The 27,251-nt window shown below is 45.5% G+C and overlaps 1 protein-coding gene across 1 annotated transcript in view; it reads left to right on the top strand.

Moving 5' to 3' along the window:
• BTBD1 (BTB domain containing 1) overlaps positions 1–17,084 on the top strand; it is a 44,157-nt gene extending 27,073 nt beyond the window's left edge. Inside the window, exons 5-8 of the mRNA XM_039216434.1 lie at positions 5,195–5,387; positions 11,070–11,157; positions 14,580–14,726; positions 15,219–17,084. Coding sequence (XP_039072365.1) covers positions 5,195–5,387; positions 11,070–11,157; positions 14,580–14,726; positions 15,219–15,377 — 587 coding nt within the window. The 3' untranslated portion in view covers positions 15,378–17,084. The remainder of the gene's footprint in view (positions 1–5,194; positions 5,388–11,069; positions 11,158–14,579; positions 14,727–15,218) is intronic.
• The last annotated feature ends 10,167 nt before the right edge of the window (positions 17,085–27,251 follow it).

Raw genomic sequence — 27,251 nt, 5'->3', positions numbered from 1 at the left:
GAGATACAGCATCCGAAGCAGGCTCCAGGCTCTGAGCTGTCAGCACAGAGCCCGATGCGGGGCTCGAACCCACAAACCGTGAGATCATGACCTGAGCTCAAGTCAGACGCTTAACCGACTGAGCCACCCAGGCGCCCCGTCCTAGATACTTTTCAATGCTGTTATAAATGATTGTAAAATTTCCATGCTGTAATCAATTGTTCACAGAAATATGGTTGATTTTTCTATATTGACCTTGTATCTAGTGAAGTTGCTAAATTCACTGATTATAATACTTTATTTGTAGATCACTGTACATAGTCTATGTGTACAATCATGCCATCTGCAAACAATAATAATTCTACTTCTTCCTGTCTAATCCTTAGACTTTTTATTTCTTTTTCTTGCTTTATGATGTGGTCGAGGACCTCTGGCATATTAGTGAATAGAAGTGCTGATAGCAAACATCTTGTCCCGTTCCAGTGTCACACAGACTTTTAAATACTGCCCCGGAGTATGCTTGCTGAAGTGTTCTGTAGATGCCTTTTATTGGATTAAGGAGGTTTCCTTCTCTTACTAGTCTGCTCAGAATTTTATCATGAATTTTATCAAATGCTTCTCTTCATCTTTTCATATGATACAATAGTTTTCCTCTTTATTTTTCTTTTTTTTTAAAAAAAATTTTTTTTAATGTTTTATTTATTTCTAGGAGAGAGAGCGTGAGCAGGGGAGGGTCAGAGAGAGAGGGAGACAAAGAATCTGAAGCAGGCTCCAGGCTCCGAGCTGTCAGTACAGAGCCCGACGCGGGGCTCGAACCCACGAACCACGAGATCATGACCTAAGCGAAAGTCGGACGCTTAACCGACTAAGCCACCCAGGCGCCCCTCCTCTTTACTTTTCTTCTTTATTTTCTTTTAAAATTTGTAATTGGCCTTTAGCAGTTCATTAATTGGGCAGTGTCCCATCTAGCAAGTAGAGAGATTCCTCCTGCTTTATTTTCTTAACATGGTAAACTACATTGATTTCCCAAATTAAACCTATTCTGGATTTCTTCTTTTTTTTTTAACTTTTTTTAATGTTTTATTTATTTCTGAGAGAGAGACAGACGGTGTGAGCAGGGGAGGGTCAGAGAGAGAGGGAAACACAGAATCTGAAACAGGCTCCAGGCTCTGAGCTGTCAGCACAGAGCCCGACACGGGGCTCAAACCCACAAACTGTGAGATCATGACCTGAGCTGAAGTCAGATGCTTAACCGACTGAGCCCCCAGGCGCCCCTATTCTGGATTTTTACGTAAGCTGGACTTAGTTGTCATGCTTCATCCTGTGTTACCAGATCCAATTTGCTAAATTTTAAAATATTTTTATGACTACTTCATGAGAGAAATTAGTTCATAATTTTCCTTTCTTGTAATTGCCAGATTTTGATTACCAAGTTTATGCTGGTCTCTTACAAAAGTTAACAAATGTTTCTTTTTCCCGTGTTCAAGAGTTTGTGTAAGATTGGTGGTGTTTTTTTCCGTTAAATGTTTAGAAGATTTACCAATGAAGTTAACCCGGATCTAGAGTTGTTTACTTTGTAAAAGGTTTTTAATAGATACTTTTTTTAAAAAATTTTTTAAATTAATCTCTACGTCCAACATGGGGCTCGAACTCACAACCCCAAGACCAAGAGTTGCACACTACTAGCTGAGCCAGGTACCCCTGTGGAAGGTTTAAGTAGAGATTCAGTTTCTTAGAGTAGCACTATTTCTTTCTGTAACTGTTTCACCTAGACTTGTAATTTTTTTACCATGAATGTTATAATATCCTTTTATTATCTCTATGTCTGGGGAATCTAGATTGTGTCCCTATATTCATTTTTTTTTTAAGTTTGTTTATTTTAGAGAGCGCAAGCGCAGGCGGCAGAGGGAAAGGGAAAGAATCCCAAGCAGACTTCACATTGCGCGGAGCCCGATGCGGGGCCCAAACTCAGGAACAGTGAGATCATGACCTGAGCCGAAGTCAAGAGTCGGATGCTTAACAGACTGAGCCCCCTAGGCACGCCTCCCATATTCATTTCTGATATTGGTATATTGTGTCTTCTTTGATCAGCCTTGCCTAGTGGCTTACACATTTGATTAATTTTTTTTCTAAAAACCAACTTCTCTATTGTATGTATGTTTTCCATTCCATTAACTTTGCTTTTTTATTATTATTTCCTTCAGTCAACCATCGTATTTTTTTTCCTTTCTTTTTTTTCATTAAATGTTTATTTTTATTTTTGGGAGAGAGGGAGATGGACAAAGTGCAAGTGGTTGGGGGCGGGGTTGCAGAGAGAGAGGGAGATGCAGAATCTGAAGCAGCTCCAGGCTCTGCACTGTCAGCACAGAGCTCAGTGTGGGGCTCGAACTCATGGACCACGAGAGCATGACCTTCATGAAAGTTGGACACTTAACCCACTGAGCCACCCACGTGCACCCCCTTCACACGTTTTGATCTGTTGTGTTTTCATTATTATTTGATAAAAAGTATTCCCTAGTTTTCATGGTGATTTTTCTCCTTGACTCATGATTTCAGCTTAATTTTCACATATTTGGAGACTTTTCTCCTGAGCATTTTACGACCGCTGAAATTTCTTTTAAATCTTCAGTTTCTTAGCAGTTTCTTTCTGCGTGGTTTCTTGGTCTCATAATTTTCCCTTGCTTGTGCCGAGCTTCGGAGTCCGCAAACACTTCCTGGAGCAACTGTGCACAGAATGTTGGTCCTGCCTGCTTCCCCCTTTCTGCGGGGTGGTCGTCTCGCTGCCTCGATAGCTTTAAGTCCCAGTGTTCGTCTCATCAGGCCGGTGAGGATTAGCACGTTTCTGGGCTGCCCATGTCGGGTTGGCATTTATGCCCTGTGCGGTGTCTCAGCAAATACCCCGGGGGGAAGACTAGTGACGGACACACGGCTTCGTCTCCATACCTCTCCCTTCTCAAGCACCCAGTGCCGCAGCTGTTGTTAACTTAAAAATAGCAGTTTTATGTATCTCGTCCGTAGCCCTTCTGTGACGGAGATTACCCCTTCCTATAGACTGCACCTCTTGGTATTGTTATGCAGTCAAATAATGTTTCTTCTTTTGCTGTCGGGCACATTTTTTCCCCCCTGTATTACCTCTGTATTGTGCTTTTAAAAATGTTTTTATGGGGTCCCTGGGTGGCTCAGTCGGTTAATCGTCCGGCCTCGGCTCAGGTCATGATCTCATAGTTTGTCATGTTCGTGAGTTCGAGCCCCGCGTCGGGCTCTGTGCTGACAGCTCAGAGCCTGGAGCCTGTTTCCGATTCTGTGTCTCCCTCTCTCTCTCTGTCCCTCCACTGCTCATGCTGTCTCTCTCTCTCAAAAATAAATAAAACATTAAAGTTTTAAAAAATTTTTATGGAGAATTCTCTTTATTTTCTCTATTTTGCTGTTGAGTCTGTTTCCTTTGCTCTCTTGTCTTTCTGTCTAGAGATTTAGAAATTAGAAATTTTGTTTTTATTTTCCCCCCTCAATTTTCTTAATTCTCATTTCCTAATAAAACAGTATTTATTGCCCATCCCTTTTGGAGATAATGTCAGCAATGGTGTGTTCTTCCTTTCACCCACTGCAGACCCCCGCTTGGTGGCCGGTCACACACGCACACCGCACGTGACAGTGACACAGTGTGGTGGGCCTGGTTCTAGGTTAGGTCGTGTCTGATCACTTTCCTGCAGTAGGTGTATTTGAGAATGCTTTTAGGATCTGAAGACTTCTTTTTTCAACTTAAGGAAGTTTATTGTAGTTTTGAATTATTACATCTTCTTTCATATTTTCCTTTTTAATTTTTTTTAATGTTTGTTTTATTTTCTTTTTAAGTTTGTTTCTGTTTAATGTTTGTTTAATGACACAGGGCTCGAACTCCCAAACTCTGAGATCATGACCTGAGCTGAAGTTGGACGCTTAGCCCATTGAGCCCCCCAGGCGCCCCTGCATCCCTATTTCTTATCGTTAGTTCTTCAGGACCCCTGTGAGCTGTATGTGGGGCCTGCTTTTTATCATCGTTTTTACTCACCTGGAACATTCTCATTCTTTTGCGTTAGGCCTCATCATTCTGAGAAAGTCCCATGAGTTCATCCCCATCTCTGTTGATATTAGCACTTCCAGTTGTGTTCTTTTTACTGAAATGCAGGTTTTATGTTTTTAATTGTTTTTTTTCCTTTGTTTACATTCTTTCCTCATCCGGAGTCTGCAAATCAGTGTTTTAGGGCCAGGTCTGGCAGGTTGATACATTAACCTAATGTTTAAAAATAAGGGGGTTTTATATTAAAATCTGAATTTAGGGCTTCGAACCCAAATTTCTAGTGCTGGGCAGTCTCTTACTTAGATTGCGTTCACCCAGCACCTTTTCATTAGGAGCGGCGTTTCTTCCTGGGTAAGGTTGATCTGAATGGGCTTTTTCCCTTCTCAGAAACAGCGAATGGGCCACTGCAATGCACATGGTGTGCTGCTTGCCCCCCTCATCCGGTCGTGGCTCTGCCCTCTGATTTCTGAACGCCAAACGAGAGCCCTACCCTGTGTATTTCCCCTCTAAGTATGTCCCACTCCTCAGATCACAGCGCAGACTGCTGTTAGGTGGGGTGTAGCGCGGCAGCAAGAGCTCTGGCTGCCACGTGAGCACCCCCCCCCCCCCGCCCCGGGGGACGCCTCTTCTTCCTGGTGAACAAATCTCTGTGGTGCACAGAGGGGGTGAGTGGAGAGAAAAGTCCCAGAGATCCTTCTGTGATTCAGGGTTTCATGTAAGCTTTGACGTATTTATTAATGTTTAACACTTATGATCTATTAGATTGACTTCAAATGGATTCAGAAACCTTTACAATTAAATACATGCTAAACATTTTCTTTTTAATTTTTTTTAATGTTTTATTTATTTCTGAGAGAGAGAGGCAGTGTGAGTGGGGAGGGTCAGAGAGAGAGGGAGACACAGCATCCGAAGCAGCTCCAGGCTCTGAGGTCAGCACAGAGCCCGTCGTGGGGCTCGAACCCACAAACCGTGAGATCATGACGTGAGCCGAAACCGGTCGCTCAACTGACTAAGCCCCCCAGGCGCCCCACGCTAAACATTTTCTACCTCATTGTTCCTTTCCCTCTTCCGGATTTGAATTCACATCGTTGGGAGTATTACAAAGTCAGGAATTGAGATCCGGTCACTCTTACCAAGGTCATACTTTTATCTCTGCAGGTCCTGCTCAGTCTGGAATTCTGTCAGATCGGGAGGTGGTAAATCTCTTCCTTCATTTTACGGTCAATCCGAAGCCCCGAGTGGAGTACATCGACCGGCCGCGGTGCTGCCTGAGAGGCAAGGAGTGCTGTATCCGTCGCTTCCAGCAGGTGGAGAGCCGCTGGGGCTACAGCGGCACGAGCGACCGAATCAGGTGTCTGTCGTGTTGCAGGCGCGGGGGTGACGTGGGGCCGCACCTAGCATTTTTCTTTTGTCCTCCTGTCGCGGGAGACCGTTGACCACGTTTTATTTTCTGCTTTGTTACTGCAAGAGTCGCGTCTGGAAGACGCAGCAGAGTCCCTGCTGTGCTGGGAGTGAGGGGGTCTCCAGAAACCAGTGAACTTAGCAAGGGCGGGGTGGCGGCTCCACAGCATGGGTTCTGTTTGCATCTCTGCTGCCGGAGAGCCACGTCTACACCGTCATTAACCAAACACTTGCTTCTACTGTGTTTAATGTGAGCTTTCTCTTTGCAAAGATACTGCACGGGAGATAGTGCCGTGTGCAGTTAGGAACGATTGAATGGGAAAACATCAGGAGTCTTGAGACGCGTGTATATAATGCTGTTGAGGAATTGATCTTTGCTCTCCTGTGTTTTCTTTAGGTTAGATGTCAAAATAGAGTAAGTACCAGTTTCCATTAAGTACACCTCTTGGATTTTTACTTATTTATTAATAGCACTTTAGTATAAAGCTTGTTAAAAAACAGAACTCTGAAGGAGAGAACTCAGAAATTTTGGGTTAAAATGGAAATTAAAAATGCATTTGCGGACTATTTAATAATCATTCACCATGAGAATATTATATATGAAAATTTATGGGATGAGGCTGAAGTGTCACACAAAGGAACAGTAATAATGGTCTACTTTTACTAAATAAATTAGAGTAGAAATAAATGATTTAAGCATTCAACTCAAGTACCTAAAAAAGAATAGCAAAAGAACCATAGAAAAGAGAAATAGATAAATGTAGAAATTAATAAGTTAAAAATAGCAGAATTAAGAAATCCATAAGTTGGTTCCTTAAAAAGATCAATAAAATAAATATACTTCTGGCAGAGATAATAAAGAAAACAGAAAACATACATTTAGAAATAATAATGGAACTATAATCATATACTAAGGCAGTTTTTATTTTAATTCTGAGTTTACTCTTTGCTAATAAATTGAACATCTTGATGGAATGGATCATTTTATAGGCAAATATAAGTTATCAAAATTGAAGAAGAAAGCCTGAATAGACCAGTTACCAGTGGAAGGAATTAAAAGTTATCAAAGAACTGTCCCATGACAAGGTGGTTTTTACAGATGAGTTTTATCAAACCTTCAAGGAACAGGTCATTTCCTTGAGTATTAAAAGAAGAAAATACTTCTTGGTTAATTATTGAAAGAAGCATAATCCTTATACAGGAGTCTGACAAAATAAAAAAGTTTCTAGACCAGTCTCATTTATAGAGAAGAAGAACTTCTGTGTAAGGTTTCAGTGTCTTAAATCTAGCAATACCTCAGAAAAGTAATATTGTATAAGCGAACAGAGTTTATTAGAAGATTAATGTAAAAAAATGTATTAATATTCACCACAGTAACAGGTCAAAGAAGAAAGGCAGTATGATTGTTGCAGTAGATATCAAAAAGACTTGATCAAATTCACCTTCATTCCAGATGTAACTACTAATAGACTAGGTCTAGAAGAATTCTTGAGCGCAATTCACTGTGGAAACCTCAGGATAGGGATTTGGCCAGCGCTGCTGTGCGTCAACAGTATTATAGTTCTGGGTGATGTAGTCATAAAGGATAAAAAAATTAGAACCCTGAATATTGGAAAGGAAGAAGTCTTTTTCAGTATTTGCAGATGACATTATCTTCATTACTACCACCTTTCCCTGTTTTATGATAAAATAGTTTGTATTCCCTTTTTATTAACCTGGTGAAATTCACAAATTTCACATACCTCATACATTGTTTTTGGTCAACATAATGACCTAAGCTGTGATGCAATGGAGCAGAAGCGTAATGGAGATAAAATGGGTACTTGAGCATGTAGACGCTTGAGCAGGACACCAGAAGACAGACGGAAGCACCCGTGTGCGGTCAGACAGCAGTGGGGGCAGGTGCATTAATGTGTCAAGAACTGTGAGCAGCATTGCTGCCAATCATGTCATTTTTTTAAAGGTTTAAAATAAAACAAAGTGCAGGCAATCCTATTTATTTAGTTTGCAGATTTACAGCTCGCCCACTCACTGAAATTTCTCCTTACTCCCCAGTCGATACCTGCGGTCGTTCCTTAGTCATGGAAAAGATCTGAGTTGTCCCGAAGTTTGTTCCTGTTTGAGGTGGCACAGGGGACCCTCTCCTGTGGAAACAGACAGCAGGGGAGCGCAGTGTGGAGCGGGACACTGGCTCCGGGGCCATTTGGGCAGCGTGACCCCTCACCCTGCACCTGTTAGTTGGTGGGCTCAGGCCAGTCACTTAACACTCCTGAACTCCTGTTTTCTCTTTTGTAAAATAAGGTGGAATCTACTAGGATGAGTTGTTTTGGGGATTTAAGGTTATAACTCATGCGAGAGAGGGATGTGTGTGTGTGTGTGTGTGTGTGTGTGTGTGTGTGTGTGTACACATAGTCCCCATAGGAGCAATGATTTAGTATCTGTGGCAACTTCATATAGTTACTACAAATAGTGAGAATTGACTATAATATTTTCTCTATTTACATGGTAATAACCTCTTGTAAAAGAGTGAATATTAAAATTGCCCTAAAAAATTGGTTTATGCTGAAACACTGGGTGATGCTGAAGGCGAGGTCTACAAGGAGAGCCGGGGGTTGGCCGTAAGCCCTTAACTCCTTCCTGGGCTCAGACAGAAGACACACGCTCCCTGTAGAAGTAATCTGGCTTTATGAGAACACCAGAGTCTGTAGTTTGTAAGTAAAGTGGAATTAGATTGAGCTCTTGTAGTTATAAACAAGTTTCTCACCTTCGTGAATTCTGACAGGACACTTGAAAATTGACTGGGATTCTTTGTTTTCGGAGACTGTCCCAATCATTGCAGTAAATCTCCCTGTCAGTAGGGCCCCTGAGCCTTTGTGAAAATAGAGCATGGCCTCCTTGGAGATAGAACTCTTTGAAAACAGTTGATCCATCCTGATAACCTCAGGATCAATAAAAATCTACTAGAACCAATAAAAGAGAATAGTGGCCATTTGAAATGTGGGTGCAGAACCAGTGGTGGTGCTGTGTGCCATCAGGATTCAGAACAGAGACGGACGGTGGTGAGGGTTGTAGAACGACGTGAGTGTCCTCAGTGCCGCTGAACTGCACACTTATAGATGGTTAAGGTGTTACATTCTGTTATATATTTTGGCACAATAAAAAGACAAAATTTAAAAATGTTTAGGTTTTCAGTTACATTATTAAGTAATAAAAGATCCCGCTTACAATCATGACAACATAAAGGAACAGGACTAGATCCCGTAGGAAGCAGACAAAACAGCACCTTCATGGAGAACCGGAGAACTTCGCCTGGAGCCGGTGGCTTTCCACGCTACCTGTGTGCGGAATGCAGCTCCCTGCGGGGGTGACCCGTGCGCGGCAGGGAGCCCTGGCCTGGCCAGGTTTCTCTAAAATTAATCTGGAAGAGTACATGTTTCTCTTCTTAAAAAAGCAGTACGGATCTAAGGTGAGGAGTGCTGTAAAGGTACAGTAAGTCGTGCTGTAGGGAATCCGGGCAGCAGCCTCACCTACATGAGCATAGAATGTGAGGGAAGAAACCTAGAAGATGAGGAGAAGATCCGCCACTGGGAAAACACGGTTAGATCCCTTACTGATCCCATCTGCCGATACTTGTATCCGTTTATTTAACATTAAAAAAAAATGAAACCCTAGGAGCGCCAGAACAGTGACTTCGTGATGTGGGTGAGATAGGCCCCTCTCATACTTGGCCGAGGTCATAATTTGATTACAGATCATCCAGAGTTTTTATGTCCACAGCCACGATAAAGTTAATAAGTAAATGACAAACGGGACACTTCCCGTGATGGCCAGTTATCGACAGAGCACAGCTGTAGAACATGGTCTTTCAAATCCACATGAAAAAGACACTCATCAGCAGAGAAAAATGGGGAAAAACATAAGCATCTTATTAAAGAGAAAATCCAGCAGACAGCAAACAGACGAGCAAATATTTTAACTCATTAATAAGCCAAGAAATAGAGTTGAATTTGTCGTCTGTGGCAGTGGCACAAAGAACGAACATACGATCGCTGAGCATCAGATAGCAGTGATCTTCGTTTCCTGTGGGGTGGACACTTGCACCGGAAAGCAATTTGATAATGTTTATCTAAAGCCTTAAGAACACACCTTTCATTTTCCTCAGCAATTCTAGGAATTTATTCTAAGGACATAATTAAGGCTCTGCAAAGTGACTTCACTGCAAGATTGTTCATGGTGCTGACACGTAATAAAAACTGCAGATAACCTGGATTATTCGATAATGAGGGTCAGATACAGTGGAGCAGTAGTAGTCTTTTACCTTTTTAAATGAAAAAAAGAAGCATGTATACACATATACACATGCTGAGGTGGTTGTTAAAATATCATGTTCAAAGAAAACCAGTCTATTTTCCCATCATTAAAAAATAGGACTAAGTCTGGAAAGAGAAGGCACTGAATATACATGGGGTTTAGAGATGCTTTAAAATGCTCCTGGCTTGTTTAGCTGCATTTTTCTAATTTGTTTCCAGAGAATATATTACCTTTTAAAATAAGGAAAAACTGTATTATAAGTAATACATTTTACAGATGTTAAGGCGGTCCTCACCCTGTGCTGGGGCCTTTGACCTTGTGGTGACGAGCTCGGGCTCTCTGGCCAAGCCCACGGGCAGCGGGGTCCCGGCCGCGCCACACTTGTTGCCCCAGGCAAGTTAATTTCTCTAGACCTCAGTTTCCTCAACGGTAAAGACTGAGGGTAATAAAAACAATACTGTGTGAAGTGTGTCGAGCCGTCACAGTGATTCAGGGAAATAATTCAGGAAAAAGATGGACGCGCAGCACCTGGCACAGGAAGTACTTGGCGTGGTGGTAACAACAGTGACCGTTGAAGTTGCTGCTGACTGCGTGGAGGGCCACCGCTTGATATTACCGATGATCCCTGATTATATCTTTCATGCTATTTCACGGTCAGTTTTTCTGCATTTGTCAAGTGGAGTGAGATGGGTCTGTTTCTTATGACTGAACCATTCTTGCTGATTGTTCTAGTATGAGCCGTGTGCTGATCCCTCTGTGTGAGTCAGGGCCTGGCCTCAGCCCTGCACCACCAGGATTCTGTTCAGCAGCTTCCTTTGTTTAATTTTTTGTTACAATTGTCGATTGATCCCTTTAATTTTTTGTTATTCGTGTTCTCCATTGGGCTCTGAGCGCAGTGTGGTGCCCTGTACTGAACTCTGACAGGCCCTTAGCGTTCTTAGAGCTGATAAGTTGTTATAGTTCGGGCTTCCGGGCTTTGGGCCTGTTACACTCCTGAAGATACGCAGACGTTCGCACTAAGACATCATTAAAATGACGGTTACAATAAAATTGGGCATTTAGCTTAAATAATTTCCTTTGACTCTAAACAATACACAGTACAGAAAAACACTTCTACTTCAGTTCCCATTAAGTAAAAACTTACTCTAGAAAGAATTTTTTGGTAAGCAGGTGACACTTCGAAGCTATCAAATTTATGACAGTTTTCCTTTTTATGGGCAAAATTTATTCCAGGTAGCACTTAAAAAATTTTATAGGCCTTCAGACTATGAATACTTAATGAAATGCATGTATTATTTTATATTTGGCTTCATTCTCTCAGGTTCACAGTTAATAGAAGAATCTCTATTGTCGGATTTGGTTTGTATGGATCTATCCATGGACCCACGGATTATCAAGTGAATATACAGGTACACCTTCTTCCTCACTGTTTATCGTCTTGAAATATAACAAATGCAAATTTACAGTAAGATCTCATTTTGACAAAATCAAAATTCAGTATAATTATCAAAGGCACCAGAAGGCCTAGAGAGTTCTGTCTTACAACTGATTAAAAGTGGTTTCAGAGACTCGGAGTCCTGGGGTCCTTCAGAAGCAGTAGCTCACAAGGAGCCTCCTTTCTCCAGGAACCCCCTTCTGTCACTCCCTTCTGCTCTCTCAAAACGTCTGCAGGCTCTTTTCCTGGCACTTGGAACTCTAGGGCTTGAAGTTGTCTAATTTTTTAAAACTACCGTGAACACCGGGGCGCCTGGGTGGCTTAGTCGGTTAAGCGTCCGACTTTCGCTTGGGTCATGATCTCGCGGTTCGTGGGTTCGAGCCCTGCGTCGGGCTCTGTGCTGACTGCCAGCTCAGAGCCTGGAGCCTGTTTCAGAGTCTGTGTCTCCCTCTCTCTCTGACCCTCCCCTGCTCACGCTGTCTCTCTCTCTCTCCTAGAAATAAAAAAAAAAAACTACCGTGAACACCTTCAGATTTCCAATTGTCTGACTATTCCCTGCCTTACTCTTTAGATCTGTCCCACCTCAGCTCTTAATCAGGAAGGAAGTTAAATCCCTCTCTCATTCCCTTCAGTAAACCAGTATTCTCCCACCTTTTGACTGCCCATCCTGGTTAGTACAAGTGTTTTTGAGTCCAGCATCTGTGCTGGACTTGTATTTACAAGCTGTACATGTGCAATACTGTACTTCTATAGTAAAACACAATAGAAAAGGAAATAATCAGTGTTTTAAACGTTTACCTGTATTAAAATACTGTCTTCTCTAAAATATTAATATATCATCTTTAATAGCAAAAACCTTGGTGAACTTTGTGTTCAGATTTCATCATCGGTGGGGCGCCTGGGTGGCTCATTCGGTTAAGCATCTGACTTCGGCTCAGGTCATGATCTCACAGTTCCTGAGTTGAAGCCCTGCATCGGGCTCTGTGCTGACAGCTCAGAGCCTGGAGCCTGCTTCAGATTCTGTGTCTCCCCCTCTCTCTGCGCTTCCCCTGCTTCTGCGTGCTCTCTCTTTCAAAAATAAATAAAAATTTTAAAAGTTTTTAATGCATCATTAGTTTTCAAAATATGGAACAATTCAAAGATTTGGCTTGGGGATAGCTGAAAAAGATTCCTCCCCACCTCACAAAGATACTTTGCTTCAAGTGGAAGGATTGCATTACTGGCTCTGCTAATGAAATTGTTCTCATTTTCTAATCTTGTCTGCTAAAGTTTATATTGCAATTCAGCTGATAACTTGATATCACCCATGTCAATTTATCGCTCTTATAAACCTATTACATTTTTAATATTTTTAACAAATAGGTTCAAGACCCACTGAGATTGTTTATTTGAAAGATACTAAAGGTTAGGAAATTCTGTTTTTGTGGGTTTTTTTTTAAGTGCAGAAAAACCACAGCAAACCTCTGAGAGAGAGAAAAGATTTTCACGATCACTCCCCACTTCGCCTTATAAAGTATTGTTAAGATCCCATCCCAGTAGGATCCATGAACCCACCTAAGGAGGCTGTATGATCTGAGGCCTGGGAGAAGCCTTTAGGGTTAGAGCTATATTAAAATGGTAAAATATAAATACTGAGTAGAAACAGGACTTCTATTTTCTTCCCCCAGTGCCCGGTCTCACGCAGCCTCCAGACCCACACCAGATAGACTTGCTTGGCTTTGAGTCTCAGCTTTACCACCTCAACGTGTGGTTGTGGGCAGACCACGTAACCTCGCCAAGCCTGTGCCCTTGTCTGCTCTGACAGCAGCAGCGCCCACCTTACAGCTTTGTGACAGAGATGATACACAAAGTGTTTGGAACATAGTCTGTTGCTGGAATTTTCTTTTTTTTAAGAAGTTTGTTATTCTGAGAGCGAGCAAGGGAGAGAATCCCAAGCAGGCTCTGTACTGTCAGTGCCCAACGCGGGGCTTGAACTCACAATCTGGGATCATGGCCTGAGCCAAAACCAAGAGTTGGATGCTTAACCGACTGAGCCCCCACCGGGTGCCCCATTGCTGGAATTTTCTAATTTGATTTTTACAACAGCCTTAGGAAGTAGTCAAAGCAAGGTCCCCCCTCCCCAAAGTAAACAATAAAACCGTGGCTCTGAGAAGTATAGCGGTTTGCCATGGATTAGATTTCCACAGCCAAATCCTGGGTTTCACTGCCTTTATCCCAGGACACCATTGTGCCATTTTGGTTTTTAAGTAATTTTTATAGAACCGTGATACACATGTAGAGAAGTGCACTTATTTCTACACGGTGCACAAGGCTCCCTTTCCGCAAACGGAGCGTGTTGTATAGCCGCAGCCCCATCAGGGAACAGACATTGAGCACCCTGGGCCCCCTTGTGGTCTTTTTTTTTTTTTTTTTTCCTGAGAGAGAGAGAGAGACAGTATGAGCAGGGGAGGGCCAGAGAGAGAGAGGGAGATACAGAATCTGAAGCAGCTCCAGGCTCTGAGCTGTCAGCACAGAGCCGGACGCGGGGCTTGAACCCACGAACCGTGAGATCATGCCCTGAGCCGAAATCGGATGTTCAGCCGACTGAGCCACCCGGGCGCGCCCCCTTGTGGTCTTTTCCGGTCACTGTCCCTGCGGAGACGCCTCTGGCCCTCGCACAGCAGTAATTGCTGTGGCCTCTTACTGTTCCTGTTTTCACCTAATGTATGCAAACAGGCGGGTCTGTGAGGCTTCGCCTCTGTGCGCGCTGTTCCCTCCTCTGGACCTTTGGACCTTTGTGACCCGGTGGGCCCTGGTTGGAGCTTTTCCGTCTCCTGTGTGGAGCCTCCCCCCCTTCCTGACAAAATAAAATTCTCATCTTATGCTTTGCTCTTTTATCGCAAGCTCCACGCTGCATTGTCGCTGGACATCTGTCTAGTGACCAGAAGCTCCGTAAGGGCCTGACCCTCAGCACCTGGCACAGATGATGGAACTGAATTGAAAAAATGGGATTTTTCACATTTTTAATGTCTACACACCTGAACACTGCATTTCAGGTCCTTTTCATTTCAGTAAACAATATTTAGACGTAGGAAGTGCTCTGGGAATTTCCTAGCAGCAAGATACAGGCTAGCAAAGAGTAAAGGCCCCTTGTCCTTAGGTTTCTAAAATCTGAGTGTTCTGAAAACCAGGCCCCCGAGCCGGGTGTCTTCTGTGCAAGGCCCTCTGTCCTGCAGCCACTCCCCGGTTAGCTGGCACTTTCCCCGCCCCTCTGACCGCGTGTTCGAGCCGTCTCTGGTGGTTAGAGATGAGTGCACGAGCCTTACACTCTGCTGCTCCTCAGGGCTCCATAGTCTTCTGTCTGCAACTTTGCTTTGGTTGATTTCGCTTAAGTGTAACTTCTCTGAAAAATTACAGATCATTGAATATGAAAAAAAACAAACCCTGGGACAGAATGATACTGGATTCAGTTGTGATGGGACTGCTAACACATTCCGGGTCATGTTCAAAGAACCTATAGAGATCCTGCCCAACGTGTGCTACACAGCATGCGCGACACTCAAAGTAAGAGTCTTCGAGTATGTTCTAGGTGGCAAACTGGTGGGTTTCTTCTCACACGTTACAGAGAGTGTGTTTTGCATCGAAACTGTGAGTCACGGACATTAAAAGCCTTTAGGAAGAGGGGAAAGAAGGAAGCTGGGAGCTGAACTATTCCCCTGCTTTGAGAAAAGAAGGGCCTGTTGGTATAGCTCTGCTCTGACACGGTTCTTCCTAAGCTGTAGCCCTTTGCTTGAGTCAGACGTTGAATGTTTGACCAAAGATAAAATAATTATTTTCTTAAAACCATTTCCCTGTTCTCCAAAAGAGGAGTTCTACAATATTTTTAATCATTAGCTAGCTTTGTAGCAAAAACCCCATTTTTCATGAAGTGACATAGCTTCAAATTTCATACCAGAACAGTAATGAAATACAGTAGATCATTAACCTAATTGAAACCACATTAAGTTGAGTGCTTATGAAATGGAAATTACCAATGACGCTTTTGTTCTCATTTAGGGTCCAGACTCCCACTATGGCACTAAAGGATTGAAGAAGGTCGTGCATGAGGCACCTGCTGCTGGCAAGACTGTTTTTTTCTTTTTTAGTTCCCCGGGCAATAATAATGGCACTTCGATAGAAGATGGACAAATACCAGAAATCATATTTTATACATAATCCGGCATTCTGCTACATCTTGGCTAAAGAGTACCATACAGTCCAGTCCCCAAGGCATATAAAACTGGCCACAGAAAATAGCTTGAGTGTCATGAATGTTTATAATTGTGAGATAAGAAACATTTTGGTTTCTTAGAGGAAATGAACACTATTGATTTAAATCTCTGCATGGTTTAAAAGCAGATTTTCCTTTTTCTTATAACCTTAGTGGAAAAGAGAACTGGGTGTAACAAAAAAAACCAAACAAACAGCTGTTTCAACTTTATCTTGTATAATTGTGTAGATCAGCTGACTCATAGTCTTTCCACAGTTTGATAATTGAAAAATCCTTATTTTATACAGCTGATTTTGTTGTTTTAACTGTTGTGAAGGTTAGATGAGATGGACTTACAGGCTTTTTCTATTTTGAAGATTACATGAGATGAGGTGGGTCAGTATTCCTACAGAATTCCTATTAATTCAAATAACTGATTTCAGAAAATTAAGAAAACTGACCTTATATTTGGAGTTTTGAAATACCTGGTTGTTAGCATTCAGAATATTGCTTAGAAGCAGGCCTGATAAATGCCCAACATTTTCAATGCATTTACAAAAAAGGATATTTTACAATAGTATAGTCATGTGTTACATAGTACAGCTTTAAACTATAAATGGAGTTTGTACAAATGCACAATAATGTGACATAAACAGAGGATCTAAAGGTGTAGTCTAAGACTGGATTCTTTATCACTAAGCTGCACCGCTATACTTGTCAGTAGCTGTCCGGGGGATGTTAGGGTGCCGGAGCCTGAGGTGGCGGCGGGTGTGGTGACCGATCGGCCCAACGGGCATCAGTTCAACATTGTGGCGATGATCTAACACAACAGGAAACAGAATAAAATACTAACCTTTCTAACAACTACTTTGAAACTTTAAAGATGTCCATCAGCATCACTTCTGCTGGAAAGTGTACCTTCTGCCACCTACGTAGCTCTGCGCAAGACATAAGGTATCTTTCATGTTTATGACCTCGTTCATGTCACAGGTGCAGCCGTATTGGGAGCAGATAGGAAGTATACCTGGCAGAATAACATTTATATACCTTTTTATAAAGCAAAATTTTTATATAACATCTTTTTCCCTTGAAAATGATTATCTTGTTAAAAAAAAAAACCCTTATGTGTAATTAAGTGTAAGATAATATCAAATAGTTTGGAAAGATGGTTAAAAATCATAATTCTTTAACAGCTTAAAAAGAATTGAGTTTTCCTAAATAATAGTAATTACGACAAAAAATTTCATTTAAAATAGTACTTCATTTCATATTTTCAAGAATGTAGTGACGCGTGTCGGTGGCAGAGGTCTCAAAATCTTCTAAGAAGGGAAATTTTTCTCTCTCCGGTAATATGATCATATGGATATAAACTTATCTCCGTTAACTGGAACATCTATGGAATGTGTGGTTCTGGTTAACTACAGATTAACCAGCTGACACGCTGTAGTAACCATTGTGGAAAGTACTTCCACCTTATAAAGTGTGGAATAGGTAAGTAAGTTTATGGTTTTTGACATTTGAGGCATTTCGAGTGCTTTTCAAGTATGTTGCACCGAACAAGGATTGTAACTGAAGGGGCTACAGAACGTGTAAGAAACGGAACTGTTTACGGATCTGGGACATCCCCTGGAATTAAAAAAAAAATAAATCTTATCCTTTTGGTTTTTTTTGGTCATTTGCCTTTTTCTTCTGAAAGTTGAGTGTAACACCGTTTTGGAACAAGGATTCTACTTAATTGACGTTTAACGTTCTTTGTAATGAGTGGAGGTGATGCAGCAGGAAGAGCGAGCCGCGCGGCTGCCATCTGCGTCTGTCGCATCTTGGACCCTTTTTAAGCGGCCTCAGGTTTTCCTCGCTTGTTCGGGGCGCGGGGGGATGAAGACTTCCGTGAGGACCGGGAGAGCACTGCTGAGCGCACCAGCAGTGCCAGGCTCTGCGCCGAGTGCCTGGCGCGCGTCCTCACACGCGTGTCCCGCGCCAGGCTGCGGCGGGTGCGTCCGACGCCCGCTTCACAGGCGGAGAAACGGCACGTCTGACGGTCGGGACGCGGGGAGGCCGCCGCCGAATAGCGCCGCCCGCCCCGCGTGTCAGCGGCAGGCCCCCGGCTCCCCCTCAGACGCCTCGGGTGGGGCCGCGCCGGCCCCCCGCCCGACCCCCTCTCCTCAAACGGCGGGCCCCCCGGCTCCTGGCGCAGGCGGGTGCTCATCAGCACGTGGGGAGCGCCCAGCGCTGAGGCCGCGCTCCCTCCGGGCCTCTCGCTGCCACCCTCTGTTCCCAGGGGGGAGCGCAGAGCAGAGGTAACCGCCCTCCCCCTGCTGCGGGGGCGGGCTGGGGGCCCCGCGCCCGCTCCCCTTCTCCAGGGCTACTTTCCAGAGCGAGGGGTCGTGCCCCCGCCGGCCGCGAGGAGTCGCCCTCGGGCCGGGGCGGAGGCGCGGGCCCGCGGTGTCGCTCCCCACGGCCGCGCGCGCAGGCGCGGAGCGCTCTTCCGGCGCCGCGCCTCCGCCGGGCTGCCCCGCGGGGATGCTGCTGCTGGGCGGCGGGCTGCGGCGGCTCGGGGCGGGGCGCGGGGCTCGAGCCTCCGGCCGGCGCCCCCTCGGCGCGGAGATGCCCAAGAAGGCTGGCGCGACGAACAAGGCGAGTGGCGACCCCGTGGCAGGGGAGGGTGGGCGGCGCGCGGGAGAGAGGCGGGCCCGCGGGGGGGCGAGCGCCGCCGTCTCTGCGGCCGGGCCCCCCCCGTCCCCGAACTGCCCGTGCCGCCCGGCGTGGGAGGCTCGCGGCGGCGGCGCCCCGGGCCCGGCCGCCCCCGCGCTGGGTCCCCGGCGGCGGGGCTGAGCTCCCGGCGCGCACGCCGTCCGCGGGCCCCGGCGCGGGCCTCCGTCGGGCCCGCCTCTGCTCCCAGAGCCACACCCCCGCCTGGCCGCGCACGGAGGTGGGGACGCCAGGACGCGTGGTGCGTGGTCTCTGCGCCTGGGGGGCGGGCGGTCCGAGGCCGACGCGAGGACCCCGCGCTGAGGCGTGGAAGCCCGAGTCCCGCGTCCCCGAGGCAGGAACCGGACACTCCGTTGGGGTGACTGGAGGGCTTCGTGGAAGAGTTGGTTTGGAATGCTTGGAAAGCCTTTCCGGGTGCTCAGAAACCCCTGGACACGACTCGTTCGTCTGGGTTAAGGGTGAAAGGGCGTAGAGGAAGGACCACATGTGCCGAAGAGTATTGTTATAGCCTGTAAAGTTGTAGTGTGTGGTTGTTGTCGTTTTAGGGTAAAAGCCAGAGCAAGGAACCAGAGAGACCGCTTCCTCCCTCACGCCCTGTGGCAGTTGATCCTAAAGGTTGCGTCACCATAGCCGTCCATGCCAAACCTGGTTCCAAACAAAACGCTGTAACAGGTACATCTGGCCCTTGGGGTGGGAGTCGTGAAGGGGCTGGGGGTGGGGGCCCCCCTCCGTCGTGCCTTAGCCCAGAGTGGATCCTGTACAGTCAGGGTTATTTCTCATAGTCGTGATTAGAGCCTTCTCCGTTTTAAAATTCTAGGTTCTAACAAGGTGTAAGTCCAGTGTCAAAAGTGAACATAAGATATTTACAGCCTTCCAAGTTAGAGGAGAAACTGTTGTGTATCTTCTTTTTGAAAAATATGGCATTTTGAAAAGGACACACGTAGACATATGTGCAGCCAAGAATTATTGTACTTGTTCAAAACCAGAGGCATTGACCAGACAAGGAAAGGCATTTTGGTCGAGTTTAGACAGCTGCCACCGTCCGGCTTTCATCTCCTCCCAAATACACACTTCCGGCCTAGCTGCACACAGAGGTCCCTCAGCTCAGGGCCGAGAAGGGAGACAAAACTTGGTGTCTGAGAGCCCTGGTCATCAGCTTCTGGGTGGACTCGTTTTAAAACAATGCGGAACTGTTCTGGGCCCATTTGTTTTCATCTGTGGGAGATCTTGGACTAAGAGGCTTCCAGGCTCTTCCCTGGAGCCCAAAAGGTGCCTCGGGGGTGTTTTAGGTAGACAAGCGGAGGCCAACAGGCAGGCTCCAGAGCAGCTGTGTTTACCTTTACTTTAAATGTGGGGAGTCCGGGGGAGCTTGTGTGGGTGCGGAGCTGGAGGGGGATATTCCAAATGAAAAGAGTCAGAGAACCATTGATCTGAATTATTTTGAAGGTCTTTTTCACCTCTGAAGCTCTGAGTTCCTTTTTTATTTTATTTTATTATTATTATTATTTTTTTACACTTTGAAAGCAAGACCTCAGAATTGGGGTGCTAGGGTGTGGTTTGTGCTGGGGGCCGTGTTAGCTCGGCTGTGTGGGGACCGGCGTGTTCGGAGTGGTTGCCGCGGACCCAGTCTGGGATTGGCACAGTGTTTCAGCGCATCTCAGGTGCCAGCAGCCAGAATGTGCACAGGTGTTTTGTGTACCAGCAACACACAATCCGCACTTTGTTTTCTGACTGTTGTGAGACGCGTCTGGATTTGAAAGGTACTAACGCAGCGCACGATGGAATTAGAATCGGTGACAGGCCAGGAGGCGGGCTCTTGTGCGGGAGTCTGTGGCCCGTGGTTGACACAGGCAAGGTGTGTGTGAAAACGCCCCCCACGTGGGGGAGCAGGTTAAGCCCACTTGCGAACTACTGTGTGGAGACACTTGGCGGCGGGGTGGGGGGGCGGGGTGCAGTGCAGGACTGCAGGCTCGCGCTCCTGACACGGGCTGTACCGATGGGGTCGGACCGCTCTTCCGAAGCAGCAGGGCTGTCCGGCCCCGGAGTTCAGAGTGTGCAGCCAAACGATTAGTTACAACGTCACTATCGCGAGGTGACCTTGGGCACGTCTTGACTTCAGTTTCCTCGTTTGTAAACTGGAGATGATAATGGTATGAATGTCTTCTTTGTGAGGTTCTTAGGAGGATTCAGAAGTTAGTATTTGTGAAGTCCCTAAAACAACATGTGCCCCCAAGTCACCATACGCAAGTGCTGTGTAAATGTTTCAGTATCGCATTTTAAAGACGTCAAAGAGGCATTTGACACGAGCTAAATCTGGCCACTTCTCTCCTTTCCTGATGACAGAACCCAAACAACCGTCGTCCAGGGTAGTGAGCTGCCTGGGTCCCACTTCCTTTGTGACCCTGCCTTGGGCTTGTCCTGGTACCCAGGCAGTTTCCAGTTGCCTAAATCCAGGACACTGCCCAGGGTTCCTCCTGATCCCCAGGATGGGATAGATGTCGGTTTTCTCTGGATTTCTTTCCTGAAATGGTGAAGGCTTATTTATCATGTTTATGTTCCTTTAAGTGTGTGTAGTTTCGTGCACTAGTTACTCACTGAAAACCTATAATGTGCCAGGTAAATGCAAACTCTTACAAATAGCTTCACTTCATAACGGAAAGCAACTCCTTAAGGGTCAAGTCCACATGGATCTCATTCTAGACTTGACAACTGAAGCTGTGAGTATAGCCATCGCTGCGCCTCCGTCGGAAGGAGAGGCTAATGCCGAGCTCTGTCGCTATCTTTCCAAGGTCTTAGGACTTCGGAAGAGTGACGTGGTTTTGGACAAGGTAGGTCTCTCTCTCAAAACAGCTTTGGTTATTACATGTCAGACATTATTACGTTAATATTGATTTTTTCTTTTCCAAAAAATTTAAAAACTAGGTTTTTTTTTAAAACTCCTTCATCTAATCACTAAAATATGTGAATTCTATTTAGACTCCTCCATTCCTATTGCCTCCGTCCTTACGCAGACTGACCACCCTCTGTACGTGTATTCCATAGTTGCCACTGTCTCGAGGATTCTCTCCTCTCTGCATGTATTCCTGTACCCGCTGGCAGGTTGATTGGTCTCTTCCTTCATCATCATACTAAAAATCTGGAAGGGTTCCTATTGCTTGTGATCTCCATTAGTGAGTCTATCAAGTATTTCTGGTCTCCAGTGTTATCCTTGCTCCCTGGAGGAGCTGATGAGGAAGAGCGGCCAGATGCAGTCATTCACATGATGGGCCTGCTCTAGGGGTGGGTATCAAAACCGCCTGGCAGTGATTTCTAAAACACGGGTTCCTGGGCATCGCTCTGGATTTCCTGAAATAGAGCTTACAGGAGTGAGACCCGGGCGTGTTTATATTTCTTCAAGCTCCGTTTGTTTTCTCGTGATACTCTCTATAGATCTAGGTCCCAGCTGGCATTCAGAGTCCTTGGTCAACAGGCTGCATCTAAAAGTTCTCACATCGGGCCACTACCATCGATATGTCCCCCTCGTGTGGCAGGTCACTTCTGACACTCTGCCAGTGCACGTGGCCTGCATCTGCCTGAAGGGGACTTCCCACTCTGCCAGGTGTCCAGCTTCTACCCCTAGAGAGTCCCTGCTCACGCTGTACCTTCTTTAGAGAATGTTTCAAAACGAGTATTACAGCGTTTGCTTTTTGTATGGAGTTTTCAGAAATGTGGAACAGAGAGAACAGCAATTTATTCTATATTTGGAATTAGAATTTTCACTTTTAATTTCAACACATAAGTTACTTAAAAACAGTATTCTACATCTGGACTCTGTTCATTTGGAAATTGTAATGCCAGTTCTCACTATTACAGAAATTGGTAACTGAAGGTAAAACCCCTAGAGAGTTGTGAAACTTGGTAGGAAGGTGGAATCGGAGCTGCCATCTGTGTTTAGACCAGAAACGCCCGGGAGAAAGCGATGGCTAAGCTGTCAGGACAGGCCCAGCCCGCTGTGCTGGCCCCGTGAGGACACTGCCCGCATGGTTGCGTTTGCGGGCTGCCGGCGTGGGTTATCCTGACACCGTTTTCTCCTTTTGGTCCAGGGTGGTAAATCTCGTGAGAAAGTGGTGAAGCTTTTGGCCTCCACTACTCCAGAAGAGATCTTGGAGAAATTAAAGCAGCAAGCCGAAAAGAAATAAAAGCCAGTTTTGAGAAATACATCCTTGAAAAGCTTTTGTATTGCTATTAACGAAGAGGCTGTTAAATAAGAAAATATATTTCAATGCACAGAGGAACATGGAAAAAAATACATATTTAAGAATAGAACTCAGAAAAGGAATCGGAATTTGAAAGCACTGTACATTCACTATAGGCTCTAAAATCCCTGACCCCAGCTTGGAGTATGTTACTCTCGATTTCATGGCATCACAAATTGAGAGAGCTGGGAAGTTGTTCAGCATGATCTCGTTGAGTCCCTTCCGCTCTGTGGCGGGGCTTCTGATGTCCTGAAGTTGAGAGACTTCTTCGGGATCACACGGCATGGGGTGGCAGCTGGGACCCGGTCCATGGACTCCTGGTTGGATGCACTTCATCCTGATCGTGAGTTAAAGTGCTGTTTCCACAGCACGTTCGAGGATCGCCTTCAGGTCCAGCCCACGGGTGACAGAAGAAAACCCAACACACTGCTTTGTGCGCTCCGTTTTCTTTTAAAAGGCTTATCTAAATACAAAAATGCTTTCTGTGTCTTTTTAAAACTATGGAGCATTTTGCGAAAAAGTAAGTAAGAACGATTAAGACTTGTAATTTCGTGTTACTTATTTCGGGGAAGTCACTGACTTTTTGTCCTTCTTGGGTGCTGACTGCAATCCTCACATCTGGTAGCTCTTAATCTCCAATGAGCCTTAAAAGAGGACGACCTGGAAGCTCTTCTCAGTATTTGTAAAAGCCTATCAGAAATCACATGCACATTAAAGCTTCATAAGTCAGTAATAAATATCTTGTTTCCAAATCTCCAGTGCAAATTATAGTGATGTGGTAAAGTACATAATTTCATTACTGTTGCTGATCAGAACCAAAGCAGTTGTGTGCTTTTGTCCAAATACCTGAGAAAATGTATGGGGAGACAAATCTTGAAAAATATAAATTCCACAAAGAAGGAACAATAATAAAAATTGTTGATGGTGAAAGGGCTAGGAAACTCTTACTCTGTCAATAGGAACCAAGGACAAGGTCATGGTCATTACTAACGGCGGAGTGGGGAGTCCCCCTCAGCGGCCTTCTTTTCTGAGTCGTCATGCCATACGTGCTTCTGTTGGACATGGCCTTGGCTTAAGAGCTTTTCCTGCTCTTCTCCCATACCGTTCCAGTGTGTGCTCTAAAGGCATTTAACTTAGGGTTTTTATGTGGATCACTGTTAGGATGCTTTTTCTTGACAAGTAACAGAAACCCAACTCCATCCGCTTACACGATAAAGACTTACCGGCAAGTCCAGAGGCAGTAGCTCGATGACGTCATATAGGACCTACTGCAGCTGGCAGCGCCCGCTTCGTCCTCGCGCCCACTTCTTGGAGGCAGAAAGGCAGCAGCCCTAGGCCTCACGTCCATGGGAAGGACGCCACTCGGAAGAGCTCTGCTATTTTCCAGAAGCTCTCGCTCAGCTTCTCCCCACTCCTTTGTGGTGAGGGGATCAGAGAGAGAACCAGACGATGGATGGAGGTGGCACCCTTGCAGGGTGTCACGTTCCAGAGACACACGTGGTTCCTTAACGGTAATGCAGAATGTAAATGTCAAAACCCACTGGGCCCCCACTGCAGAATTTCTAGATGCATGGGACTGGGGCCTAAAAATGTTAAGAAGCTGGATTTTCAGTTTGCATCCAGCAGGTGGCACCATAATGCAGCAGCAGGAAGCACGCTTACTCTGAGGACTGGACTGACCCTTTTCATGTGAGTTCTCCGCAGCACCTGCCAGGGTCACACATTCTTCCTTATGGTCTTGGAGACATTTCTTAGGCTGATCCCCTCATTCCCTGAGTTCAGTTCAGGCCAGTGCGTGTTAAGTGCCCTCTTACTTGGCTTGGTGCTCGGGCTCAGTGATTTAGTGGAGTCAGCTTGGTCCTGAGTGTCTCCCTTAATTCTGCCGCTTCCAGAAATCCCATTTAGTTGGGGATTTTGAAAATGGAATTGGACTGTCAAATTAGCAAGGAATTCATTTCGAAAAAGGATGCCAACTTAACTAATTTGAGGGAAGAACACATCTGCTAAACAGACTGTATAGTGGGATCCCAGTGAGTACATTCTGTCACTTTGGGAATGTGGCAGAAGCCAGTCGGCATCAGAAGAGCGCTCGCTCGGAGTACCGGGATCAGAACCAGGGAAATGAGGCGGTGGGGCAGGGAGCTCTGACCGCCTGCGATGGACCCGTTCTGTCTCCTCGCCCTCTCCTGGGACAGCACCGGACGCTGCTGCTTCCCGGCACAGGCGCTTCCTTTTTCCAGACTCCGACAGACCACCTACTTCAGCCCACGTGGGCTTTCCTCAGACCGTCCTCAGAATTCAAGTGAGGAGGTGGTCAGCATTTTATAACCCTTTCCTAGCCGTGTGCCACAGGGCCCATCTAGTCCTAGACTAGTAGCTCTTAGAGTCGGTGGTGGGGGGACCCCTGAACTTGGCAGCAGTTTATAGACTCTGTGGTCATTTCCACATGAAACCTCTCCACGATGTGGTTTTATTAGCACAGCGGCTTTCAGATGCTTTCAGAGCCTTAGGTCTCCCAGTGGTTCCCTGGGTAGGTGCAGAGCTGTGGACGGTAACTGAGTCAAGTCCGCAGGACCCCTCCAAGCCTGTAGCCCTCTTCCCAGACTGTGCTGTCAGTGCGGTGGCCGCTAGGCACGTGTGGTTACTGGGCACTTGAAATGTGGCTAATCAGTTTTTTTTAATGAAATCATTATGGAAATAAAGACCATGTTGGAAACAAAAAAAAATTGAAAACATGGCATAGAATTTGGAATGCAGGATAGAAGATGGTGAGAAAGGAAAATGTCAGATCTAGAAGTCAGGCAAAGGGCTGTCAACACAGACATAACTGGGGTCCTGAAAAAGAACCCCCGAAAATGGAAGAGAACAAAGATTTCAAGATTAAAATGAAGAAAACACTGAAAAAATAAAATATGAATTTAAGGAATAAAAGATGCAGTGTCCCAGGGGAAATACTGACGAATGGTTGACAAGGGGATAGTAAAGTTCTCGGACTTCAAAAACAAAACAGCCTATGACCATCTAGGCAAAAAGTTTGAGTCCTAGGGAGGGAGAGGGGAGACAGGTACACACCCATTGCTAATGGGAATGTGAATTGCGAGTGTTTTAGAAAATGTGGCACTTATTAAAAATACAGGTGTTTTAATCTAATAATCCTACTTTTTCAGAATACCTCATAGAACCCATAAAAATGCCAAAGGGTAGGGGCACCTGGGTGGCTCAGTCGGTTAAGCGTCCGACTTTGGCTCAGGTCGTGGGCTTGCGGTTTGTGAGTTCGAGCCCTGCATCGGGCTCTGTGCTGACAGCTCAGGGCCTGGAGCCTGTTTTGGATTCTGTATCTCCCTCTCTCTGCCCCTCCCCTGCGGTCACTTGCTCACTCTCTAAAAAGTAAACATTAAAAATTTTTTTTAAAAATGCCAAAGAGTAAGTATGTGGGTAAAAAAAGGGAAACGATCTAAGTGTCTGCCTATAGGAGAATCGTCATAGAATCAACAGCAAATCCATAATATTAAATTAGTTTTTAATCTATAGTTACTGACCTGGAGTGATGTCTATCACACTATATTGCATGAACATAGAGTAATATATGTTGTGTGTGCGTACATAGAGACACACTTTTGTGAAAAAGGAAGAATACGTCTCTAATTTACATGTATCTGGGTGGGCGTGATAAAAGAGAAGCATACACAACAGGCCATGATCGCTGGATGAGTGCAGATTCTTCCTAGGTGCAGTGTGTCACCTTTTCATAACGTTTATTATTTTGTATACACACTGAACACATAATGAAGCAAATGTTAAAATAAAAACACATGCAAATGAAAGCGCTCTGGCCTTTAGCAATTAGAGCAGCTTTATTTATGTAATTCAGACCAAGGCTGGAGATCCTCAGGGAGTTCAAGGCACTGGCGGTGGAAAAAAACCATGAGATCATCATCACATCCCCCCTGAAGCTGTCTCAGGAGAAGTCACTGAAACCCGGAGAAAATCTAGCTGGTAATTAATACATGGGGCTCTGTGTGCCCTTAGAGACAGGAATGCAAACACCAACTGAGCCCATCAGCCCACGGGACGCTGGTGAAAGACCTGCGAGCTGCCTTTCTTGCACCCAGGTCAGCCCAGAGGTGCCCCACACCCCACTACTGCTTCAGAGGCGCACAGCCGACACTGACTCGCAGCCTGTAACGCGCCCAGCTTCGTGATGCGTGCTGTGCGAGTGCTGTCACTTCGTCCTCCAAGGGGGCAGTCAGGGAACGTCCTTGTGATTAACCTGCTTCTCCCATACCTTCTTGTAAAGCGAACAGTCTGGGGTGTAGTAACCACATCTCATTTCCACTTCTCTGCACTGAGGGCGCTGATAACCAGCTCCTCAGATAAGAATGTTTCTCTCGCACTTGTGGCTTCAGCAGCGTTCCAGGAGCTGAAGCTACTTCCTCCAACCCTGGCACATTCCTGATACCTGACACCTACTGATGAGACCCATGCAGCCAGCTTGACCCGGGGCCATTCTCTCCCAGAACGTCCACAGATTAAGCGATCTCTGCTACTGTCCCTATTTCCCTCAAAAGCTGCTCCTAGTAGAGGTCTACTTTAGGAAAGGAGGAAGTACTTGCTTAAGTCTGCCGTGGAGTCCAGCAGTATACTCTGTTTGAATCTGGTTGTTTATTTGGCTCTGTAATTTATCAGGAGCCGAAGAAATCTTTGTTTAGATCATTCAGAATACAAAGAATATGTATGAATTCTGAAGTAGTAAAACATCATTAACTCCTACCAATGTCAAGAATATTTACTCCTGGGGCCGCCTGGGTGGCTTAGTCGGTTAAGCGTCCGACTTTCGCTTAGGTCATGATCTCACGGTTCGTGGGTTCGAGCCCTGCGTCGGGCTCTGTGCTGACT

The sequence above is a fragment of the Hyaena hyaena genome, unplaced genomic scaffold (assembly GCF_003009895.1).
Source record: "Hyaena hyaena isolate Hyena2069 unplaced genomic scaffold, ASM300989v1 scaffold_13, whole genome shotgun sequence".
Taxonomy (NCBI): domain Eukaryota; kingdom Metazoa; phylum Chordata; class Mammalia; order Carnivora; family Hyaenidae; genus Hyaena; species Hyaena hyaena.
Note: the sequence above shows the minus strand (reverse complement) of the source record. Positions and strands in the feature narration are given on the sequence as shown.